General features: G+C 41.0%; 1 protein-coding gene across 1 annotated transcript in view; it reads right to left on the bottom strand.

Annotated features, from left to right (window-relative positions):
- Nucleotides 1-2,018: 2,018 nt before the first annotated feature.
- The window catches only part of LOC308291082 (uncharacterized protein), a gene marked incomplete at both ends in the record, with an annotated part of 21,387 nt that continues 938 nt past the window's right edge, over nt 2,019-22,467 (bottom strand). The window contains 8 exons of the mRNA XM_080732996.1: nt 2,019-2,105; nt 3,247-3,354; nt 3,470-3,569; nt 9,970-10,052; nt 11,343-11,426; nt 12,359-12,408; nt 14,339-14,533; nt 16,218-16,346. Coding sequence (XP_080589122.1) covers nt 2,019-2,105; nt 3,247-3,354; nt 3,470-3,569; nt 9,970-10,052; nt 11,343-11,426; nt 12,359-12,408; nt 14,339-14,533; nt 16,218-16,346 — 836 coding nt within the window. The remainder of the gene's footprint in view (nt 2,106-3,246; nt 3,355-3,469; nt 3,570-9,969; nt 10,053-11,342; nt 11,427-12,358; nt 12,409-14,338; nt 14,534-16,217; nt 16,347-22,467) is intronic.

Here is a 22,467-nt window from a genome sequence, read left to right on the forward strand (position 1 = left end):
GGTTAGCTGTTGGGACGGTGGACCACTCAGAGTTTGAGACCAGTAACGTGTTGGGAAGTGGAGTTATGGCAGTTTGAAGCCCAGCCAATAGAAAGGCAGAGGGGCGGGGCTTAAGCAATTACAGATCATTCCTATTGGCCATGTAAGTACACACGCCAAATTCCGAGACAGTGCAATGCTGCAAACTGGAGTTATGGATGTTTAAAGCTCAGCCAATAAGAAGAGAGAGGGTGGGGCTTCAGCAATTACAGCTCATTCCTATTGCTGTCTAAGTGCACACAGCGAGTTTCGAGACGGTACCATGCTGCAAACTGGAGTTAGCTGTTTAAAGCTCAGCCAATAGGAAGATAGGGGCAGGGCTTAAGAGGGGCGGGGCTTAATTAATAAGTCCCTATTGGCCTTTAAGCCCAGACACCAAGTATCAAGACGGTACCATGCTGTGAACTGGAGTTATGGATGTTTAAAGCCCAGCCAATAGGAATACATAAGGGGCGGGGCTTAAACAATTACAGCTCGTCCCTATTGGCCGGAAAAGGTCCAAAGTCGTGTGAGCGTTTTAAAGTTTAAATCACGTTGCTAGGCAAGAAAAATTAATAACACCCCATTCCCGCCAAGCCACACGTTTTGATGTACTCTATATATTGCGTGCCGAAATTTGCAAGAACATATGGCGGATAACAACAAGTGTTTTGCCATTGCATGGCAGGCACATAATTAGAGTTAATGTATTGGGGTTAAGAGGGATTACAATACCGTGCTTTTTCGAATACGTTTTCAGCCTTGGGTCCATGATGAGTCCAACTTGCAGTTTTACTTTGGTGCTGTGAAAACATACCTTTACTGTGATAAACAGCCATATAACCAATGTGTCAACCACAAACATGCCTGTTTGGCTCCAAATTAATACACTTGAGTACCTTTGGCTCCAAATTAGTACCTTTGGCTCAATTTGAATACATTTGAGTACCTGAGATGAATAGCTGTCTCAAGTCCATATTGAATATAGACATTTTTTTTTTGATTTACCAGACTATAAACCACAAACTAGAGGTTTTTAATCTCTTCAATTCTTAATGCACTCCCCCCTCATTTTGTTGAATTAGATTTTTTGTATTTAACTCAAATATAATAGGAATTATAAGACATAATACTTGAATAAAAAGTGGAAAAAACAACACATCTTAACAGTTTGTGGAACAACAATATAAGTCCGTACAAGCAATATTCAGCAGACAAAGGGAGCAGCTAACATTAAAACAGACAATTGAACAAAATGAGGGGGGGCGTGCATTAACAATTTAACAGAATAAAAATTACTACTTTGTGGTTTACAGTCTGGTGAATCTGATGATTGAAACATATGTTTTTAAATGCAGGATTTTTCAAAGTTTATCGTCTAGTCTTACAACCCAGCCTCTTTCTGTCACAAATCCCTAGCTCCATTTTTGTCTGCATTTCATGTTAGTCACCAACTGACTTGGGACACAACAAATATTAAAGGCAAACATGATGTCATTCAGAGGTCATTGCAAAACCATAATGTTCACTACTCTAATGGTTTTTAAAAGATCGAAATAAAATGTTAAATGATATTATGCACACCTGACATTGTATACCGATGTCTCTGGCACATTTCCTGGGGCAATCTGCCCAGATCATGCATGGCATGCATGTGTTCTTTTTTAGTTTTTTACTCTCAAAAAAGCATCTGCAATGTAGTGCATTTGAAAATAGATTGCAGTGCACATCATGGGGTGTTTTTTTTTGTTTCTTTTATTTTATTTTAGTCGCTGAGTGAGGTCAGCAGACAAAGTGACATGAGTGAGATGAAAACAACCTGAGTGAAATGTGCCAATGTCAACCAGAGACATCGGTACATACAGAGATGGGACAGCAGAAGGCGTTTCCTGAGCTCCAGTATCGGCTGATGAACTGTACAACAGACCAAAAAAATACAATTATACACGTCTATAGACATACTTATGGCACAGCTTAGCACACAAATGTAAACGTTATAATTACCCAGGTCCACAGGCCTGCAAGTGTTCTTCCAAATACTGCAGTGGAACCTGCTGCTGGCACTTCCTGCAAAGCTCCTTGACAACCTGAGTGAAAGAAAAGTATTACAAACCACACATTGAAAGTCAAACGGTGAAGAGCAACAGTTTAGTGCGAACATCAACAACAATTTCTACACTAATAATTACAGTATACTATGATTGTAGGGTAGTTGTGAATCACAATCAACGTGTGGTGATCAAATGTATACATGCTCTTTGGTCAAATATAAACATAACAGATTCTTCATCAACCGACAGCCCCTGTGACACGTACGGCCTCAGCCGCACTTGAATGGGAACGATGTAGGCAACTGCTCTGTCGAATATCAATCGATACATGCAATTCCATGTGCAGCAACACTAACAGGTAGTAGAAAGAGATACAGCGCTTGCAATATCACTTATCTTAATAAAACATGAGCTGCACCTCACTTACCATTTCTTCAAAAGTATCATGGTCCACATCTGTGATAAATAGGATTTCTTTGTTTAAAAATGTATAATTTTGTTTAATATCAAGGTAATCTTAAAATGTATAATGAACTCAAATGTCTAATCTCCATATAGCCTGACCACGTCACAGCATCACAGAGGTTGCATTTACACAGCTGGTGTCCTTAGGCCATAAAGATTGTCTGATTGGATCAGACCTGTTGATTCTTCCTGTCCTTTGATGCTTTGATTGATCAATGTGTATTGTGTTGTGGTGTCCTGCATGGGCAGCTGTTGTCTGTCAAGGTGTCATATATACTGTAGGGAACTGTAGGCCTATATAACTCTGTATATTGACATGAAGACACAGTATTCTGCGGTCCCTGCACCGCTGAGGTGAGGTCAGGCCTGCGTGCTCTCTCTCCTACTTGACTGTATGCTATCTTTTGGACTTGTTCTGTGATGCCTGCCTAAATAAATGCTGGAAACTTCTACATCATCATCTTCTCGGATCCTATATTCTTTTACATTTTAGTTAAGGTTCTATATTTCTTTTATTTATATTTAGAGTGAATTTCTTATTTATCAATCTGTATCATTCTTGTCCTGCATTATCAACAGAAAGACAGATTACATCTCAAAAGACTAGTATGAAGGCAATGTAAACAATTGTGATTAAATGACATGCAGCTAGATTGATATGCAGACATTGTTTTGTGCAACACAGTAGCAGCAGTAGTTTGTGATGTCTTACAGAATCAGATTCTACCAAGATTCCACCCCTGCTGCCTTCGGACTCCCCATCTGATTGGTCAGATGTCAGGATCTCCTCTGGCACATCTTCAGGACGAGTGATTTTATCCTGTGGAGGGAGCACAACAAGAAAACACACCTTCATTTTATTATGCAAGTTCTATTTGTGGCAACCTTTTTCCTGCAATCCATAATCTCACAGCATAGCATCTAGCATACTGTACCTTAGGTATAATGTAGACAGCCGCCCTTTTATTCTGACTCATTGTCCGCAGGCCCTCAGATGACCATGATTCTTGTCCAATGACGTTAATGTTCTTGCAACTGTCAACAGTTGCAAGAACAAACGTCTTGTCACCAATGACCGGGAAGGCTCTCCGTATCGCTGCCATTAAAGTTGAATTGTCGCGGGTCAGTTCCACCTCCACTGTCTGTACTTTTAAGGCTGAAATGAGTATTATTTTTGTAATTTTACAATTAGTCAAGATTATACAGTAATGCAAAATGCAAATGTGTTATTTAAAATAAGATTTTGTTTTAGTCGTAAAGGTAATACATTAGAGTAAAGGAAATACATTAGAATTAATGTATTGGGGTTAAAATAGTTTACAATACCGTTTTTTGTCGAATAAGTTTTCAGCCCTGGGTCCATGATGAGTCCAACTCGCAGTTTTACTTTGGTGCTGCGAAGAGTGAAAACATATGTTTACTGTGATAAACAGCCATATAAACAATTTGTCAATTAGTCTGTTCGGCTCCAAATGAATAAAATTAGAATCTGTTGCCTTTTAACGTGCACAATGGTGCACGGATAATGCACGGAACATGCACCATGCATGTGCAGGCCGTTCACAGCTTTCAAACAAAAAAGATCCACTTGGAAATCTTTTCAGGCATTCATGAGATAGAGGCCATAATGTTTTCTTAAAATGTAAACAAACATGGCTGCCATGTTTGAAAGATAGAGTTGTTCTGGGAGTCAAACATGCATTTTGCCATAGCGATCTTGGAAGTAGGAAGTGCAACAAAAAATTAAAAATAAACTATTATTAATATTATTATTAGTGGCCAAGCCACGCAGTGGCAAAGGCCGCTCATTGACATTGTACTTCATCGTTTCTATTATTATTCTTCCGCCACTTTTTCTCTAGTGGCTTGACCGTGCAGTCGCTTTTTACGAAACTCGGCAGTATGGCAGAGGACCATGCCAAACGGCTAAAACACGAAGCTCGCAACAATCGGCCAAAGGGTGGCGCTGTAGGAAGCCTTTGGAAAATGCAAACTTTGAACAGGTATAGCACATGCTCTGTTTGAGGTACAGCCATGAAACCTGTATACACTTATGCGTCTCCTCATGCCGAACAACTTTTACACTCTGACTTTTGACCTCTGACCTTTAGTTCTCCCACCATTTTGAATTATATGAAAAACAGTAAAAATCGATCTCCTCCTTGGATTTTCGTGTCACGTGCGCAAAACATTTTTTACACAAACTTTGGACCAATACGGTCAGATCTGTCTCGGTGGATTTCTTTTAAAGTGAAACATTATTTTTGTAATAATTCACTGAATATTGCAATTTTATTCAAATTATTCTTCTGCCTCTAAATCATACATGCAAAGTGACACGTTCATGGCATTTGGCAAAGATGTAGAGGGTTAGTCCAAATATTACTGAAACCAATCTTATTCCAATTGGTCAAAGGGGGGGCGCTATACGAAGCATTTGAAAATTTAAATAGGCATAAGTCATGCCTCGTTTCGTTTAAAGACATGCAACTTGCTTACACGCGTGCCTTTACTCAAGTGGAAGCCGTCTGTGTCAAGTAAGTCAAGTAAGCTCTGCCCTTAGATTTTCCGCCATTTTGAGCAGTTTGAAACACACTTTTATTCCGGAAACTTCGCGTCACATGCACAGAACCTTTTTTACATGAACATTGGACCAATATCTAAAGATCTGTCGGATCAGATTTGTTTTAAATTGAAACATTCTTTTTTAATAATTCAATGAATATTGCAGTTTTATGCAAATTATTCTTCTGCCTCTAAAACATTAGTTCATCAAATTTTCATGATGAACTACTGTAGAGGGTTAGCCCAAATATCACTGAAACCAATCTTACCCCAATTGGCCAAAGGGGGACGCTTTATCATTTTGAAAGAGGGCACTCAGTGTGTCAAGTACATTACATGAATCCTTTTTTGTTTAAATGACTGGTCAATTATGTGTGACTGCCATAGTGTAGTGCAGTGCTACTCAACCCGCGGCCCGCGGGCCGCATGCGGCCCTTTCCGCATGTCTGTGCGGCCCGTCATGATCATGCCAATAAAAATAAGATTTTCTAAGCCTGTCAAAGTTAACGCGTAACGCAAAACGCGGTGATGTTTGAGCCTCCGTGCACTCCGTAGGTAGGGATAAGAGTCAGGAAGCGAATGTAGTCAATGCATAGAGCACAGTGCGGAGATGCAGGCGGCTACACTGACTAGAGCTATATATAGTACAACGAGACAGACAAATCTGCGGAGATTTTGCAGCAGACAACCACAGTCGGGCTCACTGGAGTGGAGACGCATGACGCTAATGAAGACGTAGGCTACGTCTTCATTAGCCTGAAACATGACGATCGCGACCGTTCATACATCGCACGACCATCATGCGTCTCCACTCCAGTGAGCCCGACTGTACGTAGCCCTTGTCTGTGCTTGTCTCTGCCTCCGCTGCTTGTCTCTGCCTCCGCGACTCCGCCAGTCAGGACAGACAGTGCAAGCATGAACAGATCGCGCAGCAGCCAAGGAACTATGCTTATTACCACAAATCTCCTCCAACGAGCTGCTGTGTTTTACAAAGCTCAAAGCATCAAACTGTTTTACAAGTACAGTGCATCTGAGGCTGAGTTGAACTGTACTTGAGTTATTTTTCCATACAATAACTCTCTTCACCAAAAATAGCCGATCTACAAGCTCACAATGCATCTTGTGGTGAGCTTGTAGATCGGCTATTTTTTGGTAATTGTCCCCCAAGAATAGGGATGCTGCGGTTTGAGTGATTGAATAATAAGTATAAACGTTTATTTATTTAAAATTGTCCTATTAATGAAAAGGAGTGTTAGTGGCATGACTCATGAGAAAAAATACCTTTACATTGCCAAAGTTCACTAGCCTTGCATACCCAGACACAGGGGGGGTTACAAAAAGATTGAACCAGATCTGTTCATTTTCACTTAACATTTTGTGAATAAAGCCTAATTTGATAAAAATTTCAAATGTCATCAATTTCATCATTCCATCCATGACAATCTTTTGGTTCAATGAGGTTTGGCCTGGCTTATATAAATGGAAATGTGTCTGTTTTCTGTGTGTTTCCTTAATTATTAGACTTGTCATGAAGTGTGTTACAAAATCAATGTAAACGTCCAAAATAGGACCGTCATTTTTAGCTTGCGGCCCTTTGGACTTTTGGTATTTTGCTGAGTGGCCCCTGAGCCATCTCAAGTTGAGTAGCCCTGGTGTAGTGGTTAGTCCCTGTGCCTGATATAGATTGTGAGTTCAAACGCCACGTCAGGTTGAATTGATGTTAACATCCTGGATGCCCATGGCATGTGCTTATGTCAAACTCTTTAATGTTGACACGTCTGATCTAACTCCAGATCACGTTCATGTTTAAAATGAGCCCTTCTCTACCGGCCGTTATTTTTCTTTTCTGAGTCAAAGAAAATATGATCACTCGAAAATTTCAGAAATACTCAGATTACATTTACTCAGATTGATTTCTGATGTGCTGTGATTGATTTCTGATCCCCCCCCCAAAAAATGTCTCACTCTTAACAATTTCTGGAACTTGGCAGCCCTGGAAGCTGTTTCCGGTAATTTCTTCATCTAAGGCAAATACAAAGGTAAAGATTGCTGCCCGTACTTGTAGTGGCCTACTGAAGTGAGGTAGGGTAGCATTCTTGCTGATTCACAGAGATGTCCCATCCAGTCACCTTCCCGCTCGTAGTAGATAAAGCTTTGGAGAATATCTGACATCTCCAGGAAGTTTGCCCAGAGGACTGCAGTTGATTGCCCATTGAATGATTCCTGAAAAGCAGCAGCTGATCTCCTAAGACTGCCATCTCTAGATGCCTCGTCATTTCTAACTTCTGCCAGTTATCTCTTTTTCAAACAGGACTTTGAGGGCATGTAAAGTTTGGTAGTATTATGTCTTTCAACAAACATCTTCTTGACAGTTCCTTCTTGACCAAGACTTGCTGCAACAAGCAGATCATCTGCCCCTGCCATCCCTGATAATCTTGCAAATAGCCTTCGTGTTCAGTAGTTGTGAGCTTGGTGGAAGCCTCCCAGCAACAGGACTACATTGCCAAACTCATCTTGGTGTTGCCTGATCTCCAGTGATAATGGTGTACTTATGTAGTGAAGAGTCGTTTCATCTCTTTTCTGAGGACAGAAGGATCAGTTGGCGATGCTGGGATGAGTGGAAGGTAGCCAATAATGCTAGCCTGTGGGTGAAAGTTTACACAGAATGCTGAAAAGCCATGTAAACCAGCTTCTGCATCTGGAGGAGAATTCAGCAACTGTGATGTTGGAAGCTATTCTACCTACAGTAGGTGCCAAACAAGTAAAAGGTCTTCAGCCAGGCCATCTGATGAAGTCTCTAGAATCTCCAACTTCCCAGTGCTCAGGAGAGCTTGACTTCTGTCTGTCTTTGGTTCAGCAATGTGATGAATTAAAAATGTCATCTTTAAGATACAGATTTTTCTCCACAATCATCCCCACAACTCTTGATAGAATCTGAGGTAAAACTGAAAAAACATATTGCTTTTGTCATAACAGCCAGCTGTCACTGTAAAAGTAATAGTAAAGCTCATTTTCGGGTGGCGTCCATCTTGGAAATATGTAAATTATAGATCCAGACACACCCAATCAGGAAGATAAGTATTCCATTGAGTTTCTCTTGATGTGAAACCATGAAATAGACATCAAGTTTACTTGTCATTATAACAAAATTACAGTCACTGACAATCACTTACATTGAAGCGTTTCCTTCAACAAATTTGCTACATTACATGATCTAAATTTGCATATGAGTATACTAAGGCACCAATACTTGTTTCAGATGTTAGGTAGATGTATTTATGACATTTGAGAAAGATTTTGTGTTGCCAAAATCAATATAGCAAATTTTACAAGCAAAAACAGCAGCACAAGACTTTCGTTTTTTTGTTATTCCCATTAAATACATTTTGGCTGGTGACAAAGATTGTGCAAGTGACACTCGGAGAACTTTTTGTTTCTTACTTACTATCAATAGATCTTTCTAATGAAGCAAAGTTCATGTAGTGCCCATGGGGCGGGAACGAAACCGAACGATACCAGCCACGCAATACAGCCTACCCTATGAGACTCATGGCTCGACCGAGTCATATGGGCCTCATGACTCGGCAAGGCTTACTTACTTACTATGTACAGTATCATAAACTGTCCAGGTGAATAGTATCACATCATTTTATGTCTGTTGCATACAGGTATACAGTCTTTTGCATATATGTTGTGTAGAAGCCAATTTGTGCTTTTACCTATAACTCCACCGTGTAAAACATTGTATGCACACTTCCCAGAGGCCAAGGAAAAACCTGTGCCCTGCATTTTTCACATATGCCATTTATAGCGCCACCAGAAGGCCGACTTACAGTATGTAAAACACATTCTTTGATATTACTCCTTCAGATTTTATCCGAAAATCACACAAATCAGTACACAGTATCTCTACAGTGATGTTATCATGACAGATTTGTCCGATACCATAATTGGCTAACAGAGTTCCAAGGTTTGCAGGATTGCTTCTTTTTGAACAAAATGTCTCAAATCATGAACGCAGCCTGCTATATGTGTGAGATTTCGCACACACATTCCCACTAGGTAAAGGAACAGATGCCACCCTTCTCACATTGGCCTGTTATTGCGCCACCAGCAGGTCAACTTTTGCTAAACACATTTTTGGAATGAAATGCCTCAAATCCTGCATGTAGATTGACTGAAAGGCCCAAGAACGCATGGCAGGCTTTTCACTTTGGCCTATTATAGAGTCACCAGTAGGCCAAAAAAACCACCTGACCTGCCAGAGACCTATTCGGAAGAACACTGCTTCTAGTTTTTCTTTGATTTCTTCTTTGCTTTCCCTTGATGCTTTTTTGCTTTCCTGCTTTTTATGGCTTGGACACTTTATCGCTGCTTGCAGCTATATTTATTATTATTTTAATGGCGGAACTCAGGAAACTCGTTTTGGAGGGCAGACATGTGCGGCCAAAACTCGGGAAACTTGAAAAACAGTTAAGTTGTAAATACAGGAATTATAAAAGTTTATCAGCTAGTCTTACAACCCAGCCTCTTTCAATCAGAAATCCCTAGTGCCATTTTTGTCTGCATTTCATATGTTAGTTACCAGCTGACTTGGGGCACAACAAATATTAAAGGCAAACATGATGTCATTCAGAGGTCATTGCAAAACCATAATGTTGGTATTGGTATTTAAAAGCTCAAAATAAAATGTTTAATGATATTATGCACACCAACATTGTATACATACAGAGATGGGACAGCAGAAGGCGTATCCTGAGCTCCAGTATCCGCTGATGAACTGTACAACAGAACAAAGAAATACAATTACACACTTCTATAGACATACTTATTGCAAAGCTTAGCAAACAAACGTAAACGTTAGAATTACCCAGGTCCACAGTCCTGCAAGTGTTCTTCCAAACACTGCAGTGGAAACTGCTGCTGGCACTTCCTGCAAAGCTCCTTGACAACCTGAGTGAAACACAAGTATTACAAACCACACATTGAAAAAAAATGTACAACAATAACAATTTCTACACTAATGATACAGTATACTATGATCATAGGGTAGTTGTGAATCACAATCAACATGTGGTGATCAAATGTTGTGTTATACATGGTCTCTGGTCAAATATGAACATTAACAATTCTTCATCAACCGACAGCCCCTGTGACACGTATGGCCTCAGCCGCTCTTGAATGGGAATGATGTAGGCAACTGCCCTGAGTAGATCACTGTCTGATTGTAAGAATTGCCCACTGTAACCTCCTAGCGGTAATGGGATAAGTTGCCGGATCTGTCACTCCTGAATAGCTCCTGAAGTGCATTTATATAGCGCTTTAATCAAAGGCGCTTTACAAAGATTGTGCATTACATTCACCCATTCACACACACACACACACATTCATACACCGATGGTGGAGGAAACCATGCAAGGCACCAACCTACTCACCGGGAGCAAATAGGGGTTCAGAGTCTTGCTCAAGGACTCTTTGACATTAACTCAGGGGGAGCCCAGATTTGAACCAGGAACCCTTCGAGAACCATCCGTGTTCTAATGACGGTTTCTCTACCCCTGAGCTATGCCGCCCAGCTTGAACCCACCATTCCGTTGAAGTCATATTTAATTCATGCCCAGTGTCACTGACATGCAGATGGAATGATTGGCAGAACTTTACTGATATTACAGTCAGTCAAACACAGGAGCGGCGCCTCACAATTTTAGATGAAGTTGTTGAATGTTTAGGGCAAACAACAATAACAATTTCTACACTAATACACTAATACACCCGCATTCAATTATTTTTTCTCTTGCAAACCATAGGGGCTACTGTTTCAAAACTTGGGGAGGAGATTCATAATCATTTTAAGAATTAATCATTTTTTTTTTTACATCAGTCGGCCTCATGGTGGCGTATCAGCCCACTTGACCTTTTGACCTAGAACTCTTGAACCGAAGGTCGGAAAATTCTCTTTTCCCTGGATTCCTTGCATCTCCCCATATAGGCCCTGCCTATTTGCGTCAGGAAATATCTTCCGCCATTTAGAATTTTCTTCAAAACACACTTTTTGCTCCTTTCCCACATATTTTCTCCAAATGTCACACAAATCGGTACACAGGATCCTGGACCCATGCGATAAACATATTCAAGCGATATTTAGATAGTCCATACCGTTCGCCCGTAACAGACTTCCAAAGTTAGCGGGAGGGGCCCAAATCACAAACGAAACATCCAGTTAACACCAAATTTTAACCACACGTCGCGGGTGGTATACTCGACGTCGTCTCCCTCGAGCCCCGATGTTTTCCTCGGGGTCCTGGCGGCACATCCCAGCGACTTGTACTGGGGTTGGGCGGGCAACCACACTCGCAATTTCACAAATTGCTAATTTTCTAGTTAGTGAAGCCATTAATGTTCTTGCAAATTTCAGCACGTACTAACTGCCGCACAATTTATGCCACCCCCACAATATATACATCAGAACGTGCGGCTCGGCCAGGAATTGGGTGCCAATACTTTTCTTTCTGATCTGCGTTACCATGGCGACATAATTCGCAAAAATATATGATTTTATCTTCATTTCTAGGACATCCCAGTCAGCCAGATCACCTTACATCGCCTTTCTGATCATTTTCCATCACATTCTGTAGTTTTTGGATTTTTTGGGGGGACAAAAACGGTCGAGTCTATCATATTGGACCCTGTTACATGAGATTGCCTAAGATCTGACGTCTATGACGTAACCCGTTAATGGAGAAATGCTTCAGCATTAGCCTGGCCCTGTTTAGCCATAGCATCCAACCAAAACTAAACCATATCTTCGCTTCAGTTTGTCGGATTTAGATCCAGAAAAAGGTGGCTGTGGCGTGTACATGCGGTCCCAGCCGCCCAGTCGATAGGTTGATTGCCCGATCGCGCGACCACGTGGGGCGCCCACACTCCCGGTTAGTCCCACGCTGTTTCGGAGATCTCGCCCCATGTAAATCATTGAGGCAGTTGACTCAGCTGCATCCTCATCTACGCCAGAGCAAACACTGTTCAGAGATGTGATGGCCTTATAGATGGCGCTCTCTAGTGGTCTATTAAAACCAGTGCAGGCTGTAAATGTACTGTAAGTAAGTAAATGAAAAATTACCAATATTTCTGGCATTATAAGCGCACAAGCATTTCTAAGTTGGCTGTAAAAGAGTTAACCAACACAATTACTCAGACAGAAATAAATATAAAAAATAAAAAATAAAATAAGAAAAATGAGAATGAGAAGCTTAACTCACAGCATCCTGATGTGGAGTCTTTCTCCTCCTCATCCTCCTGGTCATCTTTGCTGTAATAATACCCAGACAATAATGTTACATTACAAAAAAGCTTAGATATATGTCATGGCACATGGCTTGTCCTTTGAACACTGAAAGCAAATTTATATGTCATGCACATGGCTAATTTGCATACTACAGCGGAGCACTACGCAACTTGAGTTAAGCATATTGATTGTAAGGACCGGCCGTTTATGGAAACGGGCAATTATTGAATTCAATATTCATAAAATATATTATCGAAAAATATCGATAGAGAAAAAATAAATATGTTAAAAAAGGTTTGATTTAATTTTTTTTACTATTTGTGCCTCTTGGTAACTGATTATTTCCCCATGTGTGATAATGAGATCTATCCATGAATGTGCAAAACTGGTGCAGCTACCAGTCTCTGGAGGCTCACTCAATGTCCTGATGACAGTCAATGGAAGTTTTTAAAGACGCACCTCTGCTGAGAGGATTATTATTATAATTGTTTTCGTACTTAAAATGCATATTGGTTCTTAACACTGACTGCCAGACTTTATTTGAGGTCTATCAAACGGGTGCCAGCCATTTTCAATATCTTTAACTTTCTTAATAATTTTGGTGCACTTTCACCTACATGTATAAATATGTATATAAGAATAAAGATATCCTCCTCCTCTTTCCAACCAAGTAAGTTGTAAGTGTGTGTCATGCTCCATTCTTTACTTATTGGCTTCAAAGAGCAATCACTAAATATGCCTTTTGACCAATAAATCTATATGAATATACTTCAATCTAGAGAATAAAAAGGTGCCGATCGCCATTTAACCACCAGAGATCGGCGTGTCTGTGCCTATTTGAATCATCCAGAGCACTCATTCAGCCCTCCATCACCCGCCCCCCTCCCCTGGCCAGCTACAGTAGGATTAGCTTTCATATAGCAATTCTTCCCTAAGCAATCAACGTCGGCGAACATGCACGTGCATGCGCGATCTTGCTACGAAAGTGTGCTACTTCCGGACGTTCTACACTCTGTCACACTCTTTACCCTGTTCATTTTGGACAAACGGTTGAGGAGTTGGAGGCCTGCATGTTTATGACAGAAATGAATACAAAACAACAACAACATTGACTCGAAACCGATCGGCACTTCCGGTTCCAGTTCAAAGGCTATGATCTGAGAATAGAGACAAACTGGGCATTGTGGGCCCTAATTGATAGTTTATGAGATTGTTTATAACCACATTAATAAAAAGACGTTTAGTGCGTTTTAAGCAATCAGTGTGTGTTAATATCGGTTATCGGCCTCTTCACATGAAAATCCCATATTGGTCGATCCATAATTGATTGAAGACTTTATTAGATGTTTGCATAGGAAAAGGTACAGTTTCATGACTGTACAGTTAACTGGTGCAAGGTCAAGTATAAGGATAAACTTATGATATCTGTTATGTTCATAATATTTATCTGTGGTACAGAGTCAAACTAAATTGAATGCCACAAATATGTTTGTCAGGGTGGGGGGTCCCCAGATCAAATGATTATTTTGGTGAGTCACAGCCTGAAAAGGCTGAGAAACACTGCCCTAGAGTATCGCACAAAAATAGTGAATAAAGCTGATCTAAAAGTTCACGACTGCGACTAAAGTTCCTCATATGTTTATTTTATTTTTGTATGACTCATCTGACTAAAGCCTTTGCAACATATTGTACTATTAAAACTTTTCTTCCCTGTGTGACTCTGCATGGAGTTTATTTAGATAATTTCAGGTCCTGGGACATCTTGTTGCTCAAAGACACACACTGTGATTGTTCTACAATGGTCTCCAACTCATCACGGTCTTCAATGATGTCAGATTCAGAACAGTGTCTAGAGCCGAGATGGTCATCACTAGTTGGTTGTGAACTGTACCGAGTACGCTAGATAAGCTTGTGTTTTTTTTCTGCGTTCAGTTGAGGTGTGCACCACCATCACCTTCACGTTCCACTGCTACTGGTATGTGTAGCTCCTGCTGCTCATCTTTAATGTGCATCTCCTCCTGTTCATCTTTGGTGTGTATCTCCTCCTGCTCCTCTTTAAAGTGTGGAGGCTCTGGTTCCTCCTGGACCAGACTGGGGCTCCTCTCTGCTTCAGGGGAAACCTCTTTACACACAGGCGCCTGAATGACGCCTGGGGAAAAGATACAACGAAAGCAACCAAATTATTAAGTGCACCTCTGTTTCGTAGGTGTGGTAGTCGGAGTAGCTGTGAATAGATGCTATATTTCTAAACCATAGAGCAATCCTCACTTATCTAAGATATTTGGTATTGTCTGCAATCATTCAACTTCACAGATACACTTTATGGTGGAAATTGAAAACTGTCACTGTGCATGGTCAAGGTTTTACAACAATTGCATGTCTCTTTTTTTTCTTTTTTCTTTTTTACTCTTCTCTGTTCGCTAGCTTATGGGTCACCAATTATTTTCGGGTAACCGGAAGGTCAGCTGACATGGTGATGAGCACCAAAAAAAAGAAAATGGGGAATGGGACTGGGTGCAAGCTCGACGGTAACATGTCATTAGGTCGAACACCCTTTGGATCGACCACTAAAACCTAACCCTCACCATAACCCTAACCTCAGTAACCTGCTGACGCTGTTCGACCCAACGGGACCTGAGGTCACGCACTTACGTGTGTGACCTCAGGTCGCTTTTCGCCCTTAGGGCCTATAACTGGTTATTACTAGTAAGACACCTCAGGGTGACTTGCAACCTCAGGGTGAAATGGGACAGTCGCACTAATTCTTGGCCATCTGACCAGTGATGTATTTGGGACCAGTTACTCATATATGGAGACCCCTTCATGATAGTTATGTTATGTCAACACATGCCCATATATGGATTACCAAATATGGGCATTCCCATATATGTCCTTAATATTGATGACATAATATCCTTAATAATGTCCTTAATATTGGCAATATACAAATCTCCATATATGGGCATAAAACGTACGTAAGTAATGGCAAGCAGGGCCTTGATGAGTTAGGGCCTTGGTTTGATGCCTGTGGATCTCCATATATGGGCATAAGGGGGTACCCTAACATTCTCATTTTCTGCCTGGGATTTATGACATCAGAAATCTCCATGTATGGGCATAAAAGTTTTTTTTTTTCTTTTTTCTGGGAATGACTATTATATGGACTTTTATACCCTGAGAAATCTCGTAGCTTGTCTGACTGTCAGTACAGGAAGTGATGTCACGTGACATCCTTTTTATGCCCATATATGAGTAATTCTGTACCAGATCACTGTGACTCACTGACATCACGTGACACTAGGGCTGTCACAATTATTACATAATCGTCTAATCGTGATTATTTGACATTATCGCAATTATTTTGTCATAATCGTCATAATCGTGAATGTTGAAAAATGTCAGAAATAGTGGAAATAGCAGATCTACAAGCTCACAGCGCGTCGCATCGCGACGCGTTGTGAGCTTGTAGATCGGCTATTTCCACTATCAATGTTATTTTTTAAGTAGTAAGTTGTCAAATATGTCAGTAATTTATTGTGTGTTTAGGTTATGTGTCATATCTGCCATATGCAACTTCAAAGCCTAAAAGCCAAATAGAAATGTAATTATCAACGACAAAAACACAATTAAATCGTTAATCGGCAATTATTTGAGTGACAATTAATCGGCATGTAAAATGTCATATCGTGACAGCCCTACGTGACACCACTTCCTGTACTGACAGTAAGACAATACTGACAGTCAGACAAGCTACGAGATTTCTCAGGGTATAATGCGACCTTCGGTCGCAAAAAATATTAGCATCGTTATTGTGTATTTATTTTATTTCGTACCTAAGATTTTAATCTGTAGAGGTTGTGGTTCCTCTTGGACCAGACTGGAGCTCCTCTCCTCATGTTGTGGAGGTTGTGGTTCCTCCTGGACCAGACTGGGGATCCTCTCCACCTCATGTTCAGGGGAAACTTTACACACAGAGAGAAGACACTTGAAGCAACTTAAGACGCCATGTGCTTCTAAATTGCAACAAGCATTGACAGTAGGAGTGGGCAAAAAATCAATTCACTCAATAATCAAAATTCGTAACTCGATGGATGCCAGTTCCAACCTTAAGACGTGGAGAGACACTACATAATTCATTCTAAAAAGACAGTCAGCACACCGATTGAAATAGCACAAAATAAGCTTTCAGTTGATGCCTTGTTGATGCATGTTGCCTCTGTATCTTTATTTGGCAGAGATGAAGGAACTGCCAGGCACAGCCCCAGAGGTACATGAAGCACTGGGAGAAGGGCATATGGCAACCACAATGGGGTCTCTCCTGACATGCTTCTGGAGCAGACTTATAATGCAGATGACAAGGAGGCGAGAGTTCTGGATGGCATTACCCTCAATCCTGCTGCCCGGATGAAGTGGGTCTACACAAAACCAATCACTGCAGCTTTCTCTGCAGAGCTGCTGCACCTCCATTCCTCCATGCCACACCATGAATATGGTTGGAGTCGTGTCACCAGGGATGCAGAGATGATAGTCAAGGTCATGGCAGCAGTAGAGACCAACTCATTCACAACAGCCTCAACATCCCTGATCAACATATCAACTGGACAGCCGAGCGCTCCAGACCTCCGCTCCAGCCAATCACAAGCCGCGCCTTCTAATTTATGCAACCGCATCTCCTATGGTAGGAATACTCGCGTACTGTATGTCTGTAGCCTGACAATACCTCTAGTCGCCACACACACTAAAGGAGGGGCGCTGTTGAGCAGGCCAGGCACACTCAACACTCTCTCACACACTCTCTCTCACACACACACACACACACACACACACACACATGCACACACACACACACATAGATCTAGAACACATAGAATGTAAAATATAGATCTAGAACAAAAAAATCAAAAACCGATCTAGAAGACATAGAATCAATAACATAGATCTAGAACACATAGAATTCATAGATCTAGACAGAAATCCCACAACAAAACAATTTACTTGTACAGTAAGATACAGTAGAGTACGTAAGTACAGTACAGTAAGGTACAGTACAATACAGTAACGTACAGTACAGTAAGCTACAGTATAGTACGGTACAGTACGGTACAGCAGACCTGCCATCCCTTTTTTTTTTGTACACATTCGTGGGCACGAAGTGCCCGTGCGGTGCCCGCAGCGCCCGTGCAGAACCCACCCAGCACCCGCAGTGCAACTTTTGCGGTTTTCCCGCACAGAAGAGCGTATATCTTGGGTGGGACCTTTACAGTTATGTTAAATAAATTTCACACCAGAAATGTAGCACATTGCATGTCTTGACTTATTAATGGAGGCAAGATGTTATAACAACAACCTTTTAAATAAAAATGTCATTTGGTCTGGAGAAAAAGTAGGCTAGTATTACCAGGCAATACAGTAATGTGGCATTGGCAATATTGTTATATACTAGCTGCACTTGCTCAGAGTTAGTTAACATTAGACTAGCAAAACAGTCTATCACCAGTGACTTTATGAATGAACATATATCAATATAATCATGTTATTCAAATTGCAAAATAGCTTTTCATTGTCAAGTAGGCTCTTTACATAAACCTGTCTTTGTTAGTTGAGCAGCCTAAATAAAACCACATTTCTGTGCATGATTTGCAAGAAGTTGAAAGTATTCAATTCATATCGGTTTCTATTCCATTCATTAATTGATATACCGTAGGCCTATATGCCTACATTGTGTATAGATCACATACACGTCTGTATATCCACACACGTCTGTATATCCATTCATATAGGCTACAGGCTACTCATTGTTGATAGACCAATGTCTTATTCACAGGTGATAAATAATTTGTTCACATTTGACAATACACTTGGGCCTAATTCATTCATTCATACTCATTTAGAGTGAAAGTGGAACAGGCAGCCCACTTCTTTATAAATTAATCTGATTAATAACTCGTCGCTGTGAGATGGGTGCATGCTGAAACTAAACCAAAACAAAACAGACTCCCCATTCTTCTTCTGCTGACAAAACGAGCATTGCTTCCGTTCCCCAGCCCCATGCACCCCATTCACACACCATGCATGTGGTGCCTGGGAGGAACTACACGACACGGAGGAAAAATATTCGCCTCACAAAATGCGTAGCCGCTAAAGGAGTTTGCGTACCTGGCTACCTGCGTACAGAGACCTAAAAATGCGTGCTTTGTACGCAAAATGCGTGCAGGTTGGCAGGTCTGGTACAGTACAGTAAGGTACAATACAGTACAGTAAAGTAGTTATTTTGCAGAAATAATATTATAAAACATACACAAAGCACTTTAGCCCTTTTTATACCTTACCTATTTAAAAATAGGCGATCTACAAGGTGTGATGCAACGTGTTGTGAGCTATGGAATTAAAGTGCCATTATCTGATTCATCGATTCATCCTTTAAATAACCTGTGCAGCCTAGCCACACCAGTATTGTACTGTACTGACAGACAGGAACAGATTAAAGGGCACTGTTGTGGAATATGCTGACTAGAGACACACACACACACACACACACACACACACACACACACACACACACACACACACACACACACACACACACACACACACACACACACACACACACACACACACACACACACACGGTATAGCTGGTCAGATTCACTGCTCCACTTCGAACCGAGGTTTGATTTTTTCTAAATGCTGGAGTTTGGAAGCGCTTGTGGGAAATCACTCAGCGGTCCTGTGTATCACCTGGTTCTAAATGTCACATTCTGTAGGAGGCAGCGGGACGTTGCATTATTGAAGACGAGCGCTTCCAAAGTTCAACACTTAAAAAAGTAATAAAAAAAAAAAAAACATGTCTGCTCGGATTTGACAGAAAGTAGCTCATAACATATCTACAGTGGATTTTTCTGCAACAAACACATTGCATATAGAAAGAGGATAATGCAAGCTTTCAATAGAGCCGCAATATTGGTGAGTTTGACGTTACAATCAGAAAAAAACTGTTTTGATGCATTGGCAACCCTAGATTCATCCGAATCTAGTGTTTCAATTTGCGATAGCCTACCACTACCTAGTACCTACCCTAGGGGGCGCGGGGAGAATATGAAAACTACACAGAAAGGCCTTTTCGCCAACCCCAGAGAGAACACGCCGCCAGCGTGAATCAAACCCAGGACATTCTGGCAGTGAGGCATAGATAAGTGCTAGCCGCAAATTGCAACACTAGATTTCTTTATTTTATTTTATAGGATGAATCTAGGGTTACAATACCTCCCATACACCAACACGGCGTTCTGTCATCAGCGCGTCATAGGCTATAGCTGGGGGCGGAGTCAAGCGTGGGGGAAATTTACACCTACCCCCATTAGTAGAATGGGTATTTCCGTGTTTTTCAAATCTGATTTTCTAATAGTATAGCGATGTTTTAATTAATTGCAATGTCTTACATTGATTCCTTGGTTGCCAATGGACAAAAAATGATGCATTTAAAATTAAACAGCATTGGGATTAAATTGTCTTATATTATTAAGGACTGGTCGCGTCATGAAAGACCATGGGTTATCTGATATATCCGTCTGGTATTAGACACCGTTACATTTTCTATATGATAAATTAATCTTTATCATATCAAAAAACGAAAAGCATTAATTAATCAATGATGGTTATAGAGCACATTAATTGAATTCCAGTAGTCTACAGCCATTAACAGCTTGTTATCATGCAAGGATTTACACACTGACACGACGCAACACAACACAATCCTATCCTAGTTTCAAACCTGCAGAAAATACTTTTAAACTGGCGTCGATCCTGCCATATATTCAAAGATCAGGTCTCTATCCTACTTGAATTCACTACGACATGTTCTAAACATCATTGACGACTTAACGACTGTAGGTTTTTGATATTATAGTAAATTTAATTGATCATATCTTGTAATTGTGTCTCTACCACTTGATTAAAGACAATGTAAACAGGTTTTGTAGCATAGAGGGAAGAGGGGGACCCACGGGTGCTTTATATTGTGCAACTTTGACGCATGCATGGGGGATAATCTGAGTCTGATTATAAACCACTTAATTACATCGATTCCTTACTGCCAATGGACAAAAAAAACTCTGCATTAGCATCGGGATTAATTATCAACTGGTCGGATCAATGCCATGGTTATCTGACTGATTTAATCGCCTGGTAAGAAACACACTTTCACATTTCCATGAACATGATCAATTACACTTATCACAATATCAAAAAACAAAGGCTATTAATTCAGCAATGATGTTCATGGAACACGTTTTAGTGAATCCAAGGACACAGGAGAAGGGTGCCATAGTTTGGAAGTGTATTTAGCAAATCTATTGACGACTAATGGCCGGGCCTGGCTGTTGGTTTTATATTGTGGCACGTTTAATTGATCATATCTCATAATATTAGTGTCTCTACCAGGATTGAACACTGTATGCAAACATGTTTTTGTAACACAGGGAGTAGAGTAGATTGAGAGAGAGAAAAACAGATCTCCGATCTCATCTCATGCGTGTGTAACTTGGAGATAGCCTACAGAAACGACAGATCTCCATCTCAGTCAGTGCTTGTGTAATTTGCGGGGAATATAAATCTGACTCTGATACAAACCACTTGAACTCCGAATTCTATCCTATCAGATTGTTGGCACTGCAATGACTGCATAGATTGTCAAAAATAGATTTGGTGTAGTGCAAACTGAATATGTGGTAAAAGTAAAGTTATACAACAGGTAGTCAGGCTCTCAATGGAAAACAGGCTCTCCAACCGTGCATATAACGAGCACAGATGCACTGTCTCTCATCAAATAAAGAAATCAGCTGCGTTGGTCACGAAAGACAGCAAGCGCTCCTCTCTCCCCACACTATGCTAGGCGGCTGGCTAGCGGTTTTCATGTGACGTTCAGGGACACCGTAGCTAAATGCACACCCTCTCGTGTAATATTGCTTAAAGAAAAGTTGGGTCCCGACTCCCGTTTTATTCCAGAGGTTTTGAAGAGGCAGGATAGTTTAGATGAGGTGGCGAGGTATATTAGCTCCGTGCAGCCGGTGCAGCACAGCAGTGCGTTAGCCAGCCATCCATAATAGGCTTGTTATCTTAATAATAAGTGAACTTTCCGATGGCAAGTGAGCGATTGCGTTCCAGAAGTCCTTCTGATGGATTTTTCTTGGCTGTCGAGTGTTTTATCGTCCAAAAAAAACGCTCTGAACGTGATTAAAACGATAGTGTACTGTATACGCTGTATTAACTCAATGGGGAAAGACGGTTTGTTTTCCCCCACGCTCAAAGCGGATGTGACGTTTATGGGCGTTCCTTTCTAGCTCTGTGTTGGTCTATAGGCAGCCGATGCATCAAAACAGTTTTTGCTATCTGATTGTATTAAACAACGTCAAACTCACCAATATTGGGCCTGTATGGAAAGCTTGGAGTATCCTCTTTCTATCTGCAAAGTGTTTGTTTCATAAAATCCCACAGTAGACATGTTATGAGCTACTTTCTGTCAAGAAATTCAGTTCAGGTGATTATTTTTTTTCTCTAAGTGCTGGAGTCACTAAGTGGGAAGTCACTCAGCGGTCCTGTGTACCAGCTGGTTCTAAATGTCACCAGTGTTGGGTGTAGCGGCGTTATAACTAATGGCGCTACGTAACGACGTTAGTTTTGCTGTAATGGAGTAACCTAACGAGTTACATTTACAATATAGCAGGATCGTTACCCAGTTACATTTTCCAAAAAATAACGGCGTTATTTAGTTACATTTAAGACCTATATTTCCCTGTCCTTTCTGTGCGCTCCTCATTCTCTCTGTCAAAGGAGACAAGCACAGGTCCGTCCCACTCGCCACTGACTGACTGTTAAAAAAGATGACCGACCAGAAATATGTTGCAGTCTGTGGTGGTTGTGTAGTCAGTCTACAGTTTTATATAGGTTGCCAGTTCTGGTGTAACACAGGGTGGCCAGCGGCAGCTCTGTGAAGTGAGCAGGAAGAGTGGCATGCTCGTGTATTGTTTACATATAATTTACAGTCGTGCATGGCAGGGCTTGAGAGAGACAGAGAGGTTGCCTTTT

The sequence above is a fragment of the Nannobrachium achirus genome, assembly GCF_963921795.1.
Source record: "Nannobrachium achirus genome assembly, chromosome: 9".
NCBI classification, from domain to species: Eukaryota; Metazoa; Chordata; class Actinopteri; order Myctophiformes; family Myctophidae; genus Nannobrachium; species Nannobrachium achirus.